At 45.0% G+C, this 21,408-nt stretch overlaps 1 protein-coding gene across 3 annotated transcripts in view; it reads right to left on the bottom strand.

Annotated features, from left to right (window-relative positions):
- The window catches only part of TLL1 (tolloid like 1), a 227,100-nt gene extending 205,978 nt beyond the window's left edge, over positions 1–21,122 (bottom strand). Inside the window, exons 1-2 of one of the 3 annotated variants that reach the window (XM_069744191.1) lie at positions 20,633–21,122; positions 18,546–19,056 (exon numbers count right to left, since the gene is read on the bottom strand). In XM_069744191.1, coding sequence (XP_069600292.1) covers positions 18,546–18,699 — 154 coding nt within the window. In that variant the 5' untranslated portion in view covers positions 18,700–19,056; positions 20,633–21,122. Of the gene's footprint in view, positions 1–18,545; positions 19,057–20,527; positions 20,599–20,632 lie in introns of those variants that run through there. The other 2 variants (XM_069744192.1, XM_069744190.1) reach the window with 2 other exon arrangements.
- Between the last annotated feature and the right edge of the window lie 286 nt (positions 21,123–21,408).

The raw sequence follows: 21,408 nt of genomic DNA, 5'->3' as shown, positions 1-21,408 counted from the left end.
AGGTGCCTTAAATAATAAGTGTATCCCAGCCATTGGCTGGAGACACTTTAGGACAGCGCGCACGGCCCCTTAATGAAAGAGGGAGCGCACGCGTGCCCTATACACAGTGCCTGGGTATCTGCACACAGTGCGCCGAACCCGGGCAGCAGCCGGAGAAGGAGGACGTGTGGGGTGGGGACCATGGCGGTGAGTGAGTCAGCAACCCTGCCACGGGAGAGGGGCAGAATAGGGATACTGGCACTATTTGCTTATAGTGCCTGAAAAAAAAAAAAAGTCAGAGTGGGTGCACCCACTACCTTCTCTAGCGACAGCGGAAAGTGTATAAATATTTATTTTCCTTTAAATATGTATTTTAAAGTGTATAAAGAGAAAGTACAACTGGCACTAGAGAATGATAATTAACTGTACAGTAACAGACTAGAGACTTTATGCTCATCGAATAATTGTAAATTGGCAAGATTCTTGACCAAGCATGGACCAAGATAGAATAGAAAAGCCGGATTACTTACCGGTAATGCTCTTTTAATGAGTCCACAACAGCACCCCACATGAGAGAGAGGGATCCGCCCACAGGAACAGGAAACTTACAGAATAAAAGGAGGCGGTCCCCACTCCTCCTCAGTTTAGTTTACAGAGTATTAAAAGGGAACCGCAAAAGCTTTAATATTCATTCTTACTCAGCAACATAAATTTCTTAACTCTATACAACCATTACTTGTGAACTTAAAAGAAACTGTGCATAATTTAGGGAGGGTAGTACATGGGTGCTGTCGTGGACTCATTAAAAGCATTACCGGTAAGTAATCCAGCTTTTTACCCTTCGCCACGACAGCACCCCACATGAGAGACTTTCAGAGAGTCATTTGGATGGGATTACTGTACTGAGAACAGCTCTACCAAAGGCCAGGTCAGAAGATGTAGAAAGATCAAGTCTGTAATGGTTGTAGAAGGTGTAGACCAGGTTGCGGCCTTACATATTAAGTGGATTGGTACATCTGCTTGTTCCGCCCAGGAGGAAGCCATGGCTCGTGTTGAATGTGCTTTTATCCCCACTGGAGGGATTTCGCCCTTTGATGTGTAGGCCAAACAGATAGCTTCTCTGATCCACCGAGATATGGTAGCTTTTGTGACCCCATGTCCTTTCTTGCGGCCCTGAAAGGAGATAAGCAGAGCCCTACTCTGCCTCCATGTCTGAGACCTCTCTATATACATCAGGATGGCTCTTCTGACATCTAAGGTGTGGAACTTATGTTGCTCTGGGGTTATAGGAGAATCAAAAAAGGAAGGTAGAAAAATTTCCTGAGATCTGTGATAGGTGGATGCTACCTTAGGGAGGTATGAGGGGTCAGGCTTTAAGACTATTCTATCCTGAAATATCAGTAAGAATGGCGGGTCTACCGATAGGGCCTGGATGTCGCTAACCCTTCTAGCTGAGGTTAGGGCTACGTTATATGTTAGAATATTTAGAGGTATGGAATCTAGTGGCTCAAATGGGGAGCCAGTTAAGGCCTCTGAAACTAAATTTAAATCCCACGGAGGTAGACGGGGAATATGGACCGGATTACTACATTCATAAGACTTAATAAATCTGGAGACCCACTTATTAGCCGCTATATTGTCTCCATATAGGGCTCCTAATGCTGAGACCTGAACTCTTAAGGTTTTTACCGATAAACCTAATTCTCTACCTTTTTGTAGGAACTCTAGAATAGGCATTACCGGGACTTGCTTAGTGAACGGTATTGTATAAAAGTTTAAGAATTTTTTCCATACCCTACTATATAATAGGGTGGTAGATCTTTACCTACTTAGTAACAGGGTGTTTACCAGTTTTTCTAAAAACCCTCTTGAATTTAATAACTGCCGCTCAAATTCCACGCCGTCAAGTGAAGCCCTTTCACTTGCGGGTGGAAAAATGGGCCCTGGGACAGCAACTCCTTGTCTAATGGGAGGATTCATGGATCGCATAGACACATGCTCTGGAGACAAGAGAACCATGGTTTCTTTGGCCAGAAGGGTGCAATGAGGATTACTCTTGCTTGTTCCCTCCTGACCTTCCTGATCACTAGTGGAATCAGAGACATCGCAGGAAAGGCGTATGCCAGTTTGAACTTCCAAGGGTGGTGAAGGGAGTCCAACATGTCGGGATGATCCATGAGGTTCAGAGAAGCAAATCTTTACCTGTCTGTTGCCTCTTGTGGCGAACAGATCTATTTGAGGTATGCCCCATGCTTCTGTTATTATTCTGAATGTGTTTAAGGTCCATTCTCCCTGGCGTAGTCTGTTTCGACTGAGGTAGTCTGCTTTGGTGTTTTCCGACCCTCTGATGTGTAGGGCTGTTAAGGATGCAAGATGAGACTTGCCAACTGGAAGATGTCTGCTGCTACGGTCATCAGGGTTCCTGATCGCGTACCCCCTTGACGGTTTATATATGCCACTGCGGTGGAATTGTCCGACAGAACTCTCACATGTGCTCCCTGAACCTGTGGAAGAAAATGACTTAAGGCATATTCTACCGCTTTTACATCTTTCCAATTGGAAGAATATGTCAATTCTGTCTGATTCCAGGTGTCTTGGACCAGATCATCTTCCATATATGCACCCCACCCCATAGGGCTGGCATCAGTGGTAATCCTCTTAGAAGGATCTATCATCCATGGTACACCCTTTGAAAGGTGATCCATATCTAGCCACCAGGATAGGGATTTTATGACATCTCTGGAAAGAGTTACCTTACTCTCCAGATGTCGTCTTTTCCCCTGGACTGACAATACTTCATATTGTAATTGGCGGGTATGAAATTGAGCCCACGGTACAGCTGGTATACATGAGGATAATGATCCTAGTAAGGACAGCCTTCCTCAGGGTCATGAGGGGTTTTTTCATTGCCTCTGACACTTTTGATTGTATAGTCACTTTCTTTGAATGCGGGAGGAAGCTTTTCTGACTTACTGAATCTAGCTGGATTCCTAGAAATATTTGAACGCTGTCTGGATTCAGCCTGGACTTTTCGAAGTTGACGATCCAACCCAACTCCTGTAGGGATGAGATCGCATTAGATAACCGCATTTTACATTGAGTTATGGAATCTCCTATTACTAGAAAATCATCCAGGTAGGGTATTATTAAAGTGTCCTGCTGGCGTAAATGAGCCATCACTTCTAGAATCACCTTTGTAAAGATGTGGGGAGCCATAGAAAGCCCAAAGGGCATTGCTACATATTGAAAGTGACGAACCTGTCCTGCCAGGATGACTGCTACCCTTAGGTACTGCTGGTGTTCGGCATGTATGGGAAGATGATAGGCATCTTTTAGGTCTATCCCGGCCATGACAAACCTAAGGAACAAAAGCTTGATGGCAGAACTAATAGATTCCATTTTAAAGGTATGGTTACACAAAAAGGAATTTGATTTTCTTAAATTTATGATGGTTCTAAATGAACAATCTGGTTTATTGATCAAAAATAAAGGGGAATAGAACCCCTTCCCTTTTTGATCCTGGGGAACCTCTATCAAGACTTTTTTTAGATAGAGATAGGATTTCTGACTCTAGAGCTTCTTGTTGTTCCCGTCCTTTTGGCGATGTTACTATAAAAGAATCCCAAGGGATTCTATTAACCCCTTTCTGACCTCGGACGGGATAGTACGTCCGAGGTCAGATCCCCTGCTTTGACGCAGGGGTCCGCGGTGAGCCCGCATCAAAGCCGGGACATTCAACTGTTTTGAACAGCTGACATGTGCCCGCAATAGGCGCGGGCAGAATCGCGATCTGCCCGCACCTATTAACTAGTTAAATGCCGCTGTCAAACGCAGACAGCGGCATTTAACTACCGCTTCCGGCCGGGCAACCGGAAATGACGTCATCGCCGACCCCCGTCACATGATCGGGGGTCGGCGATGCGTCAGGATGGTAACCATAGAGGTCCTAGAGACCTCTATGGTTACTGATCACCGGTGGCTGTGAGCGCCACCCTGTGGTCGGCGCTCACAGCACACCTCCATTTCTGCTACATAGCAGCGATCAGCAGATCGCTGCTATGTAGCAGAGGCGATCGTGCTGTGCCTTCTTCTAGCCTCCCATGGAGGCTATTGAAGCATGGCAAAAATTAAAAAAAAAGTTTAAAAAAATGTGAAATAAATAAAAAAAAATATAAAAGTTTAAATCAACCCCCTTTCGCCCCAATCAAAATAAGTCAATAAAAAAAAAACAAATCTACACATATTTGGTATCGCCGCGCTCAGAATCGCCTGATCTATCAAATAAAAAAACGCATTAACCTGATCGCTGAACGGCGTAGCGAGAAAAAAAATTCGAAACGCCAGGATTACGTTTTTTAGGTCGCCGCGACATTGCATTAAAATGCAATGACGGGCGATCAAAAGAACATATCTGCACCAAAATGGTATCATTAAAAACGTCATCTCGGCACGCAAAAAATAAGCCATCAACCAACCCCAGATCACGAAAAATGGAGACGCTACGAGTATCGGAATATGGCGCAATTTTTTTTTATTTTTTTTTTTAGCAAAGTTTGGAATTTTTTTTTTCACCACTTAGATAAAAAATAACCTAGTCATGTTAGGTGTCTGAACTCATAGTGACCTGGAGAATCATAATGGCAGGTCAATTTTAGCATTAAGTGAACCTAGCAAAAAAGCCAAACAAAAAACAAGTGTGGGATTGCACTTTTTTTGCAATTTCACCGCACTTGGAATTTTTTTCCCGTTTTCTAGTACACGACATGCTAAAACCAATGATGTCGTTCAAAAGTACAACTCGTCCCGCAAAAAATAAGCCCTCACATGGCCAAATTGACGGAAAAATAAAAAAGTTATGGCTCTAGGAAGGAGAGGAGTGAAAAACGAACACTGAAAAACGAAAAATCCCAAGGTCATGAAGGTTAAACTCTAATTTTAATCCGTATCTAATGTCCAGAATCCAATGGCTAGATGTTATTTGTTCCCATTTAGATAAGAAAAATTTTAATCTGCCGCCTACTTCATAGTTAGCGGTACTTGCTACGCTTTGTATTATAGGATCCGCTAAACAGAGCACCTTTTTGTTTAGGATCCTTTGTCTCCCAGCGATCCCTTTGCTCAAACGGTTTGTTTCTGGTAAAGGGCCGTCTTCTGAAGGCTCTCCTGTAAGACGGAAGATATTGGTTAGGGAAGCCTTTCTTTCACTCTCCCGCTTTATTTAAGAGCTCATCCAGTGTTTTTCCAAAAAGGAACTCACCCTGGCAGGGGATCACACAAAGTTTTGCCTTTGCTTGTGCGTCCCCTTTCCAGTTCTTCAACCAGAGTGCCCTCCGGGCTGCATTCACTAGGCAGGCTGATCTGGCTGCTAGGCGTAGCGAATCCAGAGGCATCTGCCATGAACGCTATAGCCTCTTTTATTAGAGGGATTTTCGGTAGAATTGACTCTCTCGAAGTTCTACCTCTAATTTGTTCCTCCAGTTGTTCCATCCACACTAGTAGCGACCTTGCTGTGCAAGTAGCAGAAATGGCAGGCCTGAATGCCCCCGTATTAGTCTCCCATGATCTTTAAGTAAGGCCTCTGCTTTCTGGTCTAATGGGTCAGTTAGAATCCCCGAATCTTCCACTGGCAAGACCGATTGTTTAGAAGTTGAAGCTACTGCCGCATCAACTTTTGGCACCTTTGACCAAGAATTCAGCTTCTCATCGCTGAAGGGATAGCGTCTTAGAGGATGATGGTAGGAATCCTCTTGTATTCTGTTTATCCCACTCCTTTATTAAATCTTTAATCGTGGGTATGACGGGGAAGGATCTACGTTTTCTCTGTCCTAATCCCGCGAACATGATGTCCTGAGCTGACTTCTTTCCCTTATCGTCTGGACACCCCATCGTGCTTCTGACAGCTTTTACTAAGTTGTCTACACTGCTGTTAAGCAGACACAGCCCCCCTTCATTTTCGGATGAACTCGGCTGAGATTCCGATTCGTCTGAGGATTTATGTACCACCTCTGACTCTGAGCTTGCTGGAGATGGGGACCTGCTTGGTTGTCGGGTACTGGTGCTACTTGCATGCTCCAAACCCTGCATCTCTTCCCGGATTATGGCTCTAACGTCAGACGGAGTCATTATATTCTCCTGACGTAAGGTTAGCATAATGCATTCTGAGCATAACCTTTTCGTATAGGAATCCGGTAGGGGCTGCGCACATAAGGCACATTCCTTGTGCTTGGATTTGCGTGTCTTTTTCCTAGTCTAGAGGAAGGGGACACAGGAGGAACATACATCAGCATATACATAGTAACATAGTAACATAGTTAGTAAGGCCGAAAAAAGACATTTGTCCATCCAGTTCAGCCTATATTCCATCATAATAAATCCCCAGATCTACGTCCTTCTACAGAACCTAATTGTATGATACAATATTGTTCTGCTCCAGGAAGACATCCAGGCCTCTCTTGAACCCCTCGACTGAGTTCGCCATCACCACCTCCTCAGGCAAGCAATTCCAGATTCTCACTGCCCTAACAGTAAAGAATCCTCTTCTATGTTGGTGGAAAAACCTTCTCTCCTCCAGACGCAAAGAATGCCCCCTTGTGCCCGTCACCTTCCTTGGTATAAACAGATCCTCAGCGAGATATTTGTATTGTCCCCTTATATACTTATACATGGTTATTAGATCGCCCCTCAGTCTTTTTTCTAGACTAAATAATCCTAATTTCGCTAATCTATCTGGGTATTGTAGTTCTCCCATCCCCTTTATTAATTTTGTTGCCCTCCTTTGTACTCTCTCTAGTTCCATTATATCCTTCCTGAGCACCGGTGCCCAAAACTGGACACAGTACTCCATGTGCGGTCTAACTAGGGATTTGTACAGAGGCAGTATAATGCTCTCATCATGTGTATCCAGACCTCTTTTAACCCTGCTGTTCTGTTGGTCAAAAATGACCGACTTTGAACTTCAATATTCTTTAAAATATTCAAGATGCGGCTCTGAAACCCGTGGCCAACCGACCCATCCTCATTTAAGTCAATCAACCACAAGTTTCAGAACCGCATCTTGAACACCCCAAAAAATACCAAAGTTCAAAATAGGTGTCCCCAGACCGAACAGAACAGCAGGGTTAATGCACCCCATGATCCTGTTTGCCTTGGCAGCTGCTGCCTGGCACTGGCTGCTCCAGGTAAGTTTATCATTAACTAGGATCCCCAAGTCCTTCTCCCTGTCAGATTTACCCAGTGGTTTCCCATTCAGTGTGTAATGTAATATAGGCAGAGGATTTTTAAAAACTCTCCCAGTGAAGCTGACATGTACCGATTCTGGAGGCGGATTATTTGATAAGGGATCTCTCTGTTTGGTGGAAGATCTCTCCTGAGGTCGACCACCATTCTTAGTGCTGCTCCTGGCGCTTGTCTCCTTGCTGGGAGAACGCTCTGTCGCAGCCAAGTGCGCGTCGTCGGCCGGTGAAGCCATACTCACACACACTTGCCGACGCTAGCGCCGCAGATTTAAATATGGCACCGAATCTCCTGCCTCCCCGGACCTAACCCGGAAGTGCTCCAGCAACTTCCGGGTTAGCCACGCAGCTCCTTCTCACCATGCGGCGCTGCTGCTGGATATTAAGCCGGCCGCAGAGCGCACTCGTCCTCATGGAGCCGGGCGGACCAGCGGTGACCGGACCCAGACCATGGCGACTTGACCAGACGAGGGGGGAGGCTGCAAGCAGTGGCTCCCCCGTCGCTGCCTCTGGAACCGCAGCCCCTGCCGTTCCCACGGAGACAGACGCAGGCGGGTGCATGGCCCAGGAATCCTCTTGACTGCAGGTCCTTCGGATTCCTAAAGGAACAGGAAACCTAAACTGAGGAGGAAAGGGGACTGCCTCCTTTTATTCTGTAGGTTTCCTGTTCCTATGGGCGGATCCCTCTCTCTCATGTGGGGTGCTGTCGTGGCGAAGGGTAAAAAGTGTAATGGTGGCATCTTTTTGAATTTGATGAATAACTGACCCTATGAATAAGGAATGTAGGATGCAAGTTTCAAAATATAATTGATAAGCATTAAATGGAGAAATAAAGAAGAAACAAGAGATAAAAAGACTAGGGTGAGGGAGAGAGGGTCTGTATGAGCTGCAAAATTGACATGAGTCTTAGTTGGAAGTATAAAGTGGGTAGAAGCTCACAAAACACAATGTTGACGAGCAGAAGACAAATTGTAGTTATTGCATAAGTGAAGGTGAGGCAAGGGGAAGGGTGGCTTGAAGTTCATATTGTATAAAAGCTGGAGAACTGCATCTTGTTTGATAGCCATTGACTACGGAGATATGCCATATGCCATTAAGACGTAGATATACCTCATGGGTTCTCATCTTCCAATGAGAAACTTCCACTAACTAGAGATTTGGTCACTCCAAAGATGAATAGAGGGAATATTTTGTGATTTGCAATGTAATGAAATTAGACAGCAGATATTAAGGTTTTAAGAATGACGATTTACTGGCTCAGGGTAATGGTAGGAAATATGGTTGAGGCCAATTTCAGAAAGACATTTAAAGAGTTTTAAAAACCTGAAGTCAAAATGTATGTAGTGGATTGCATTCCCACAAAATAGATACGAAGTTGTCCATGGCTTAATTACATATTCCACAGACGTCACTAGTGTTTTTTTTCTATAAATTCTGAACAAGGTTAGAGCTACATGATAATGTTCTTTAATCACGCAGTATGTAATGCCCCAGAACAGAAAGCAGCACAGGGAAAAGAATGATGCTTCAATTGTGTTCTAGCAATACATTATTGATAGATTGTCCAACATTTGATTTATGCAAAGATCTTTATCAGGGATATCAGTGAAGGAAGATGCTGAAGATCTGTACTGTGTAATGTGGTTCTATATTGCATTCGACTGGTAGAACCACAGTACACTCCAGATGTCACCGGCATCTTCTTTCACAGATGTCTTTGATAAAGACCCTTGCATAGGTAGAAACGTTGAAGATTTAATAATGCATCTTACCAAATCAAATAAAAATCATTATTAAAACATTATTCAGGACTGCACTACCAACAATAAGAAACAAAATACATTTACTATGATCGCACCTAATAAAGTCGCTCGGGCTGCTCAAGAAAAAGGACCCCTAGTAGTGTTCAACACCCTAAGAATATAATATAAAGGACTTGTAAGGCGTTTATATACCCCCACTATTCAGCAGAATGAAGACATTTGCCATACCAGGCCCAACCACATGATCAGGTATGCTCCTGTGCCAGAAAGGACACTGATAAAGCCCCCACACAGATTAGACTGATGTAGGCTGAATCCACCGATATCGATGGGTTTGGTCTAATGTGTATGGGTGTGCTTTCTCATTGATGGTTAGGAGAGACGTTGATGGCGCATGTCTAATTTTGCACTGCCAATCGCATTGTTATTCCTTAGAAACGCCACCGGTTGACGTGTCAGTCGGTGGCTTTTTCAAAGGAAACCGAGGAGCTCTCATGTATGAGAGTGTCTGCTCAGATGGCTGATGGCCAAACGATCAGCTGAAGCATCAGTTGGCCAACAGATATATAATGTATATGGCTAGCTATAGTGGCTCAGTCTCGAATCTCTCTACAAGAATAAATAAATGCTTATTTCCAGAAACCCACTTTGACAGCAATCATGTAAAGCACAATGTACCGTACATGGTATAAACTGTCTACAGAAAAATCAGTGTCAAATTTTAACAAAAAGAAAAATCAGTGTTTATAGAATAAAAGATGCATTTATATAGATAACGTTAATTATCACCTCACCATATGCACAAGAACATATCTAATAATGTTATACAAGTATTGTACATATATTGCAGAATACATAAGAAACTATTTTATGGGCAAGGTGTTTTGATTACCAGAATCCTCCAGTGTGCCATCTCTCAGCTAAGCATGGTCAATTGAAAAGCATATTCAATTATTTCCTTTGTGACTCAAACAGAACATTACAATTTCATTGCATAACGGGGAAAAGAAAAATGAAGTGTTACATAATATGTTTCTTCAGCTGTGCACCGTAGCCATTTCAATGATGTTCTGACACTGCCGTCTCCCCTAATATTTCATTATAACGTATTGTACAGCGAGTTCTGAAAACATCACTATCTACTCCACCCAATAAAAAACAGGACAAAATAGGATTCACAATGACAGAAATAATACATGGATCTATATAAGGAAAAACATCTCCTGGTAAAACACGATCATTATTAAGCTTCTAACGGCCAAACCCCATAGTTCACCCTTGACCTCTGACTCCTTCATTAATAGCATTAGACTTGAACAGGACCATAATTTCCACATTTACCAATTATCTGTCCTCGTAAACAGGTCTCTGGCCACTGCCATCTACTTTCTTAGTTGATGGGGTTGTGGGAGCACATTACACATTGGCAAATTAAGCTTTAGGCCTCATTCACACTTTTAGTATTTGGAGCCTTTATTACTAGTGATGAGCGAGTACTCGTTGCTCGGGTTTTACCGAGCATGGTCAGGTGATCTCCGAGTATTTTTTTAGAGCTCAGAAGTTTTGTTGACTCAGCTGCATGATTTACGGCTGATAGCCAACCTGAGTACATGTGGGGGTTGCTGCATCAAACCTGCAGCGGCCAGCTGTTAGAGCATAGTGGATGGGATTTCTAGAAATCTCATGTGCTATCATGTCCACTATGCATGCATAGTCGCCTGTGGATCACCTGCGGACACTGACATGTGGCACGTCTTTCAAGACCGCAGCATGTCAATTTCTCTTGTGGAGATGCTAGTTGCCGCAACAAAAATGACGTCAATAGAAATGTATTGAATGAGGTAAACCCGCACAGTTGAGTGATCACATGCAGGTTTACCTGCATTCAATAGAAGGCAGCGCTTTGGACGCAGCAAACATGTGCTGCGTCCAAAGTGCTGCTAGTTCTGGATCGTGAGCAGCCGGCCTAAGGCCAGGTTCACATTACATTTTGGACGTCTGTTAGACGGACTACGTTACACCGCGGCATAACGCGGTGTAACGCAGTCCGTTAATGCCACCATTACTTCCTATGTCGGACGCATCACTAGCGCACGCCCAAAATGGGACGCGGGCTGCAGCGTTTCCGGGTCCGTCACCGCTAGCGCAGATAGAGCTAGCAGATGCTCTATCTGCGCTAGCGCGATGGAATGCCGGCACTTACGTTAACGGGCTGCTGTAACGCATGTATTGAATGGGCTGCTGTTAACGCAATGTGAACCCGGCCTAAGGAATCATTTAAGATTTCTATATATTTCTTGTGTAACCATACATTGGATTACTCTCGCTACACAGAAGTCTTAATTATTGTCAGATCGACACAAAACAATCACTGCCTTCTCTACATGAACATGACAGTTTAGCATCTGTGTAGCATTTGGCTAATCATCATTATGCTGTCACATTTTTTTTAACTTGTTTCCAGAATCTGCAGATATACAAAAATACTGCTGCCAGCATGCCTCCGAGTTGTAAAGGAGAATGTGTGTAGGCAGAGTTCTATGCATCTTTAAAAAAATATATATATATTTTTATACCCCACCACCAAAAAAAAAAAAAGTTATATTATAGATTCTGATATTATACCAACAGATTTACAGTGTGCTACAGATACATATACCAAAGTGTGTAATTTTCCATAAGAAGAAAATAAAAATGCATGCTGCAGATCCAAGTTTTGGAGCTACACAATATTTGCTGTGATCTTATTGGGGAATTACTAACAGAAGCTACTAATAACTTATAGATAAATGTAATGCTCACCATTGTAAAGGCCCCTATACCAGGGGTGGACAAATCATTGGTGCAACTGCACAGGGGACCACGAGGAGCCCATTTCCACTTATAAAACAGGTGGACTTGTGCGTTATGATAAGCTATTGGATTGCAAAGGGCCCAGATATTGTTCTTGTACAAGTGCCCTTTCCTGTCTGTGTACGCTGGTGCCCTATACACATAAATAGTCAGATTAACCCAAAAGATTTAGACAGACCATCTGATGTGTATGGGGGCCTCCTGACTCTTGTCCGACAGATGATGCAAGGGCAGAGATGATTCGGCCATTGGAAATTTAACCACCAATTATTTTGTTCATTTTGTTCACAGGGCATACAAGCACTTGCCAGACCTATCTGGTAGGCGAGGGCTGTGTCATAATCATGGCCCCAAAAAAAAAAAAAAGCAAATCCGTTGAGTAGTGATTGGAGGCCTGACTTCTAGTGCAGTGCCCCAGAGATCTGGTCGTTGCAGTATGACACTCTGCTACTAAGGGGAGAGATGGTACGTCTGATGGCACTGAAGGAATTCTCCTGACCAGGTATCACCAGAACACATTACACTTCACACTCCAGCCACTAGGGGGAGCAAAAGGCTTTATTTATTGGGCCCCTCACACTGGTAAAACTAGGGGTTGGATAGGAAGTTAGTCAGAAGCTGACTGGGTTGGATTCAGGCAACATCCCGTGGCAGGGGGTGTTGCAGGGAGAAGACACAGGGGGGTCCCTGTCAGGCGTGGGAACCTGGCAGGTGCCTAGCTAACAGAACAGAACGTTACGGAACCGCGCCTCCAATACCTTGCGGCGGTATCCTAAGAAAGAGACAAGAAAGGAAGGATATTGTGGAACAGTGTAAACGAGATCAAGCAAAAATGAGTACCAGTAGGAGTCGTGCCGTGAGACCGAGGCAACATCCTACTGAGGCGCGTAGCCGGTGGCCGGAACACCGCGGGAGTAACTGACTCTAGGCCTTACTTCGAACTCCGCAGGACAGTTAGTTATAGGTTGGCTGTCTACCTTAAATTTCCTAAGAAGACGTAGGGGGCAACAGTGGGAGAGGGGCGTCTCTAGGGTCCCGGAAGACCTCCAGGCCTTCCCGTCATACGGGTGCGTCCTAGCCAAAACATACTGGGGGACGAGAAACTAGCAACATCTGGAACTAAAGAGAGAGAGAGCTGTAGAGAACGAACGAGAACAGCAGTTGTGAGGACTATTCCGAATGCTCAGCAGGGTAGGACTACAACACACAGGCGCTAGTGGTGGGCAACGATTTCCATCTGCGAGGGAAATTCTGGAAGTGCCCATCAGGCCGGCCTGTCTCTGATAGCCCTGTTAAACATGCTCTGGATTGAGGATCCTGAAGTCTTTAGTAAAGAGGTAAAGAGACTAACCTTGTGTCCTCGTTATTGACTGCACCTTACACCACCACCATCCACTTTACTGGGAAGCCCTGGGGACATACTTCACCTGTGGGAAGGTATACTATCCAGCTGCCATTCCATCACCCCAGCGGACCCCACAGCAGCGTCAGTCACCCTGACCGAACACCACAGGTGGCGTCACGAACCCCTGACAGACTATACCACCTTTATTGGACGCCCCTTAGCAGGGTCGCGGACCGGGTCTAGCCACCGTCACAGCCTCAGAACCGAACCAGAGAGGCCCGGTACCGGAAACGCGTGGCCCTGTGTCTGGGGGCGCTCCACTAGCATACTGTTTGCGCAGCTCTGTGTGGCTTCCCATCTACTTCCACCTGCAGTACCTGGATAATAATAATAATAATAATCTTTATTTATATAGCGCCAACATATTCCGCAGCGCTTTACAGTTTAACAGTTTCAAACACAAAAGTCATAAGTAACAACGTTAACAATACAATAATTAAAGCAAAATAAGACGACCCTGCTCGTGAGAGCTTACAATCTACAATGAGGTGGGGGAGATGCAAAGTACAAGTGTGTATTTACAATGATGTATTTACAATCATGGTCCAGCCATCTTCAGGGGTTGGGGAATAGATGGGGATAGTGAATGGGCTACACACACACACACACACAGACATAAAAGGACTTTGATTAGTGAATGTGATAGGCCGCTCTGAACAAATGTGTTTTGAGAGAGCGCCTAAAACTATGCAAATTATGGATGGTCCAAATATCTTGGGGTAGAGCATTCCAGAGGATTGGCGCAGCACGGGAGAAGTCTTGGAGTCGGGAGTGGGAGGTACGGATTAGTGCAGAGGTTAATTGAAAGTAATTTGCAGAGCGCAGCGGTCTATTAGGCTGATAGACAAATGAGGGAGGAGATGTAAGGGGGTGCCGAACTGTGGAGAACTTTGTTGGTTGAGAACAAGTACTTTGAATTGTATCCTGTAATGAATGGGTAGCCAGTGTAATGACTGATCCACATAACTAGACTGGATCGCACATCGACTCATGGTCAAATAGGATCTTGTATTTATTTTGGGTGTATTGATAAATAATGGTTTTGGCTTCCAAATACTGAGGTAAAATACTGACCATTTAAATACGTGGCCGTGAACGTGGACTTGATATTGCAGATTTTCAGTACATATTACATAAATTTGGCTACTATCGTTATCACATTTTTGACAATGCAGTGTTGGTGTGTAATGTTTTAAATAAAGTTTGATACTTCCTGGTATTTGGCTTTTACAAAATGTTATTGACACAGTCAGGTGCAGATTACATGTGTTTTTGATGTGCTCTGCTGTGGGAAGGAATGCACTAAAAGTGCAGTGCTTTTACCTGAGGATTTTCTACATCTATTGCAAGGTGACCTGCTCATAAAAGTCAGCGCATCCGCAAAAGTAATAGACACGTGGATTTGAAACACACCGCAGGTCAGTTTACGCTAAATAAAAAAAGAAGACACCCCCTAAAGGAGTTGACGCAAAACGTGCGTAGGGGTCTCTGCACCACATCCCACTTGGATTTGTATGTATGTAATAATTTTAAGTGGCTATTAGGTTTATGTTAGTTTTGCACAGCTCTGAATCCACTAGTTTAGTTAGTTTTTATATATAAATATAATTATTTGGCATCCATGTATGCATTATTTATGCATATATTTATTGGCCAAAAATGTCTTTGAATTAATCTTGTCACTTTATCTTTTGAGCTGTCCATATATATTTAGTTAACATTAGTGATGAGCGGGTGTTACCAGAGTATCTTCTCTATTCTGATAACACATTATCCGAGCATGTTCACTCATCACAAGTTGAGATATCTACTTATTTATTTAATGCTCAAACTCCAAATTGATTTTTTGTTGCATTTTTTTTCATTGGCTCATATATAGACATTATGGCACCCATTTGTGGATTTATTCTCTTACCAAAAATACTAAATAGGAGCTTTCATACTTTATCATATTACTACTGCGCAATATTTGTTACATTCTGCATTTTACAATCCTTGGTTATACAGGGCTTAGATATTTAAAAATAATGTATTAATTATATGTGGATAACTGTTGAATAAAGATAACTTGTTATTTATTTGGGCATTGACGCTTCCTCTTTTTTCGGATATATGTATCATTTGAAAGTTACTCCTCGATATTAGATCGTTTTGACCTTTTTTAGGATATTTGAGTAAAAAGAAGCACAATGGGCACAATATATCAATAAATAATCCCATCCACTTTGCCAGATCTGTAAGATGCTGCGCTTTTTGACACAGCAAAAATGTGCAGCGTCAAAAACTCATGAAAACCTCGTCATAGCCATTTAAGTCTTTTTGGGCAGCCTGGAAAAGAGTTACGGCTATAAGAGGGTTTGGGGAAACGGTTATATATTTGGAATGACATACAAGACATTTTCAACAAATCATACGACATTGAACACAAATGCCACTGGCTTGTAATCGGAGGTAAAGCTTGTGGAGAATCTCCCATAAGGGGCAATAACTGGAGGAACAATGAGGACCCCAGGCTGTTAGTGCTGCATGGCAACTGCAGCCCTGCACAAATGTGAGGGGGCAATAAAGCCGAAGAGGAAAGAGACAGCACCTCCTCCTCCTGTTTAAAGTTACACCCAACTCTCTCCTTCCTCCACCCTCTCAGCCCTGACACGTGAAGCCTTGGATAGGATATGACACGTTAATAAACAAAGGGGAATCCTCTCACAGTGGTAGGAATAGCCTCTCAGGTAGTAGTATTACAGATGGAGCTGAGCTGAATGGGTATTAGGCTATGTGCACACAATGCGGATTGGGGTTCAGAATTTTCCGCACAAAATCCGCTTCTCCTGGCAGAAACCGCAGCTGCGGATTTGCCGCGGATTTTGATGCAGAATTAATGCGGATTTTACCACTGCGGATCTCTATAATGGAAGGGTGCAGAAACGCTGCAGTTCCGCACAAAAGTAGTGACATGCACTTCTTTTCGATCCGTAGCAGATTCAGTACGGATTTTTCCGTACCATTAGCACAGCTTTTTTTTTTCCCCCTATTGATTTACATTGTACTGTAAATCACTGTGCGGAACTGCAGCGTTTCTGCGCGGAAAAATCCGCTGCGGATGCGCACAAATTCCGCATCGTGTGCACACAGCCTTAACTCCTTGTGGCCATTGGTTGTACATTGTGATAACTATCTGAAGTAAGATAATGCGGTGGCTTTATCTGCAGCAGCCCTATGGAGACCTATAGCTAATGTCCTACATCGTGACAATACGTCGCCCCATATAACAAACTCAGCCCTATGGTACTTGATAAGCTGGGATTTTCTGCATTTGTGACACAGGATCAAAGGAGACAATCTCCCGCCTCATTATGTATAGTAGAAGCAGAGTATACATATAAAGGCACTAAGAAGGTCTGAAAAAAAAAAAAAAAAAAAAAAAAGTGATATAATGCTGCCTATAATAACACAAGCAATGTATAGTTCTAATCATACCCAAAAGGTTGACATCTGCACAGGTGTGTCGGAATCGGTAGCACGATGCATTATCGTAGCGTGAGCTGCGGTACTCCGCTCCCACAGAAGGCCCAGGGCAACCCTGGCCCTCCGGACAAATATTTATTATTGATTATTTGCGATTTACCAGCGTCAGTGTGAACCATTAGCAACACCACTTTACTCATGTATTATATGCAAGGAATATACAAACAGTTAAAAAGCACCGACCCTCCAACACCCCTCCCCCCCCCCCCCAAAAAAAAAAAATCCCTTAATTCATCCTCTATCCACAATAGGTTGTAACTTAATCGTAAGGCCGGCGTCACACTGGCGTATTGCATCCGATGCGAGATCATCGGATGCAATATGCTAATGACACTCGGCTCCTGCTCGCAGCAGAGCAGGAGCCGAGTGTCTTGCGTCTGTGCTCCGATTCTCTCGCACAGGGAGGATCGGAGCACAGCTGCGGAGGAGGCGGAGAAATGAATTTCTCCATCTCCTCCATTGCTGGGGTCCGCTTATAACGCACATCACTCGGATGATATCTGAGTGGTGTGCGCTGTCTCACTCGCACCCATAGGCTTATATGGGTGCGAGTGAGCCGAGAGTTTTCCTCGGTCCGAGACAATCGCAGCATGCTGCGATTGTCTCGGACCGAGGAAAACGGACGACAAAAAGTCGGCTGCTGGGAGCTGCCCCATTGCTTAACATTGGTCCGAGAGCAATGCGATTTTTTTATCGCATTGCACTCAGCCGTTTAAAACGCTAGTGTGACGCCGGCCTAATAGTCAGGATCCCAGGACAGTTAAGACATCACTGTGACTTTAGTTATACAAAAAAAGGGAGAGATTTGCATTGTAGTTATTGGAGCATTTTAGGCTGCAATATGGGTACTAAAATTGCCGACACGTTGTGAGTGATTGTCACAGGTGACAATGAACGTTAAGCTGGAAAAGTTTTGATTTGGGATCAAAAATCGAATGAGTCTGGATTTTTCGCAACCGTTGCATTTCATTCACATGATGTCGTATGTAAAAACGCAATGAGTCCTCGTGAACTTTGCGTTACAGAATCAAAGGCACTATGTAGTCTGACAAGACAGACAACCATCTGCTCTAATAACCTGGAGAATTAAGCAGACTTGTCTGTCAGGGCTCCAGGAAAGCTGGGTAAGACAGGGAATTTGATCACACTTCTCATAACAGATTAGCTTAGGGCTCGTGCATATAAATTGGCGGTTCTGATGAACAATTTTTTTCTATGTCCAACTGTATGTGAGGAACAAAAATGCAGTGTTCATTACCTTCTTTCAAGACTTGCCCATTCAAGTCTATGGGTGCATTTATTGCAAAATAAATTTAAAAAATAAAAATAAAAAAATAATCGGATTCCACACTGACCAGAGTGATGTCAAAATTTTCTGGGTATATTTCTCTTACAAACATAGAAAACTGTATTTGATCACGAACATGGTTAATGGAGCTATATGAAAAACAGATCGCACACGGACGGATGTAAATCAAATAAAAATCTTCCAAGTTTTCTGGATAAAACTTAGAAGATTTTTCATACGCTCCTCAGCAGCCGACCTAAGGGTCTGCAGAGCAAAATTTAACAAGCTGACAGAAGATAATAATTTTAAAGATTTTTATTTTCCAGTGTTTTTTTTTCTCCTGTGAGGAAGAACATTTGTCTACAAATGACACATACACCACCCACCCCTCTGGCCCGGTGCCCAGTGCCAGCCACACGTGAGCCTTTAATACGGTAAGCAGCATTAGATGCTGCATCGTGCAGAGATTACAACCCTGAATGAAAAATATTGGGACTCACCAGCTTTACAAGGATCCTTGTAGTCAATGACCTCAGGTTTTTCCTCTTCAGTGTCATAATAGGGATAATCGTAGTCTAGGCCATAACAGAGAGAGAACTTTTCGCAGAAAGTCCAGCTAGTGAGGAAGATGATGAGCCAGGGGAGCATGATCATTGCACAATGCAGGGCTGCGGAGCTGTGACACCAGAACACAGTGGTGAGAGGGTTATTATGGGGGATGGCTCCCTCAATTACAATGGTCTTCCCTTTCTCATCAGATCTGACCAATGATCACAAGCACACAGCCAGGGAAAAGTTTTCTCCAGCAGGATCAGCCACTGTCAGAAGATCTTGATAAATGCTTGTTAGTCTAGATAAGACTCCCATAAGACACAATAGGATGGCCCTATAACTGCTGCCTGTAGACCAGGATCTGAGGGGGCTGCTGCTTCTTCATCCACTTACTCTTTCTCCCACTACACAGGCCGGCTGCCAGGAAGACCTGATCTGTACAACAGTACATCTGACAAGCTGAGGAGCGGAACAGACAAGCAAAACAATCATTATATGAAGTCCCATCACATAGGAGAAAAGAACATGATCATTCTGCTCGGAATATGTAACAGTGAGTTATAAGCATCCCATATATTGGCTGAATACAGTCATCATTGCACAAAGTATACAGTAAAAGAGCTGTATGCACTAAACATCCCATATACTGTCTGGGCACCAAACACTGCACAACTGAAATGCTGACCCACTGTACACCTCACATACAGTACTTACAAATACTTACCTAGGTACCATACACCCCATGTGCTAACGCTGAGCACTGTACACCCAGTAAATGGCCCTCAACACTTCACACAGCGACCCCATGTGCTCAGCACCCAACACAGCGATTCCATTGGTACTGCACTCCACATAGCAACCCCAAGTCCTTTACTCCCCATACAGTGATCCCGCGCTCACTGCACCCCATACAGTGACCCCGAGCCCCATACAGCAACCTCACTGCACCCCATACAGCAACCTTGCACTCTGCGCCCCATAGAGCGACGCCGTGCCCCATACAGCAACCTCACCCTCTCTGCACCCCATACAGTGACCCCGAGCCCCATACAGCAACCTCACACTCTCTGCACCCCATACAGTGACCCCGAGCCCCATACAGCAACCTCACCCTCACAGCACCCCATACAGCAACCTCACTGCACCCCATACAGCAACCTTGCACTCTCTGCGCCCCATAGAGTGACGCCGTGCCCCATACAGCAATCTTGCACTCTGCGCCCCATACAACAACCTCGCACTCTGCGCCCCATAGAGCGACCTCGCATCCCATACAACAACCTCACACTCTGCGCCCCATAGAGCGACCTCGCGTCCCATACAACAACCTCACACTCTGCGCCCCATAGAGCGACCTCGCGTCCCATACAACAACCTCACACTCTGCGCCCCATAGAGCGACCTCGCGTCCCATACAACAACCTCAAACTCTGTGCCCCATAGAGCGACCTCGCGTCCCATACAACAACCTCACACTCTGCGCCCCATAGAGCGACCTCGCGTCCCATACAACAACCTCGCACTCTGTGCCCCATACAACGACCCCGTGCCCAATACAGCAACCTCACACTCTGCGCCCCATAGAGCGACCTCGCGTCCCATACAACAACCTCGCACTCTGCGCCCCATAGAGCGACCTCGCGTCCCATACAACAACCTCGCACTCTGCGCCCCATAGAGCGACCTCGCGTCCCATACAACAACCTCGCACTCTGCGCCCCATAGAGCGACCTCGCGCCCCATACAGCAACCTCACACTCTGCGCCCCATACAACGACCCCGTGCCCAATACAGCCACCCTGCGCTCTTGGCGCCTCATACAGCAACCCTGCGTTCTCATATACCAAATACACATCACAGAATCCCACACAAAGCAGCTGTACCTTCGAAATAGGCAGAATGCACTCCAGATACCTTTCAATGAACTTACAGAAAATCCCTGTTCATGCAGCATCCTGATCCTCACAAGCAGCCGTCTGCTGCCCCCATAACATACAGTGCACCCATTGAGGAACATGGAGAGCAATGTACTCACCTAGACGTGGGCTTCTCCGGGGGGTGGGAAGGCTCCTCACACCAGTAAGGAGCAGGATCAGCTGGACTCCAGTGGAAGCAGCGCTCAGTGTGAACTCCCGGGCTTCATACCTCATCCAGGAGGCATAAAAGAGCCATTGATTGACCTGCAAAGTCCAAGCAAAGTGTTGGCTATAGGCAGCAAATGCAGACAGGTCTATGTGTGAGCAGACTATGGCAGGATCCCTCCGGCCAGTGCAGATCTCGGGGACAATCCCTGATTTCCTCCAAGTGCCTCTGATACAGGACCTAACATGCCCGGCTCCTGCCCCAGCTGGGAGCAGTAGTGCTGGGAGCAGTAGTGCTGGGAGCAGTAGTGCTGGGAGCAGTAGTGCTGGGAGCAGTAGTGCTGGGAGCAGTAGTGCTGGGAGCAGTAGTGCTGGGAGCAGTAGTGCTGGGAGGGCTGCACAACACTTGATAATCCTGCTGTAGTAATTACATTTGAAAGTCGTAGCAAAGTAAGGTGAGCTTTGGAGAGCTCAGCCTCAGGCCCCTCCTCTCTCCTCCCCGGTCTGATGGAGGGAGGGGGCTCACAGACAGCTCTCTAATCCTGTCAGGGTGTCACATTTGACACCAATCTTCTCAATAGCCACACTGCTGCCTGTCCCTGGCCATCTCTCCTCACTGCTGACCTGAGGGCATGTGATGGTTCTCCTCACACCTCCATGCCTGCTCACTGCTCCCCAGCTACCTCAGATTTATGGCTGCTCTTTATAACAGGGCTCATGTATCTGGAGC

The sequence above is a fragment of the Ranitomeya imitator genome, chromosome 1 (genome assembly GCF_032444005.1).
Source record: "Ranitomeya imitator isolate aRanImi1 chromosome 1, aRanImi1.pri, whole genome shotgun sequence".
NCBI lineage: Eukaryota > Metazoa > Chordata > Amphibia > Anura > Dendrobatidae > Ranitomeya > Ranitomeya imitator.
This window is presented reverse-complemented; position numbering and strand designations above follow the sequence as displayed.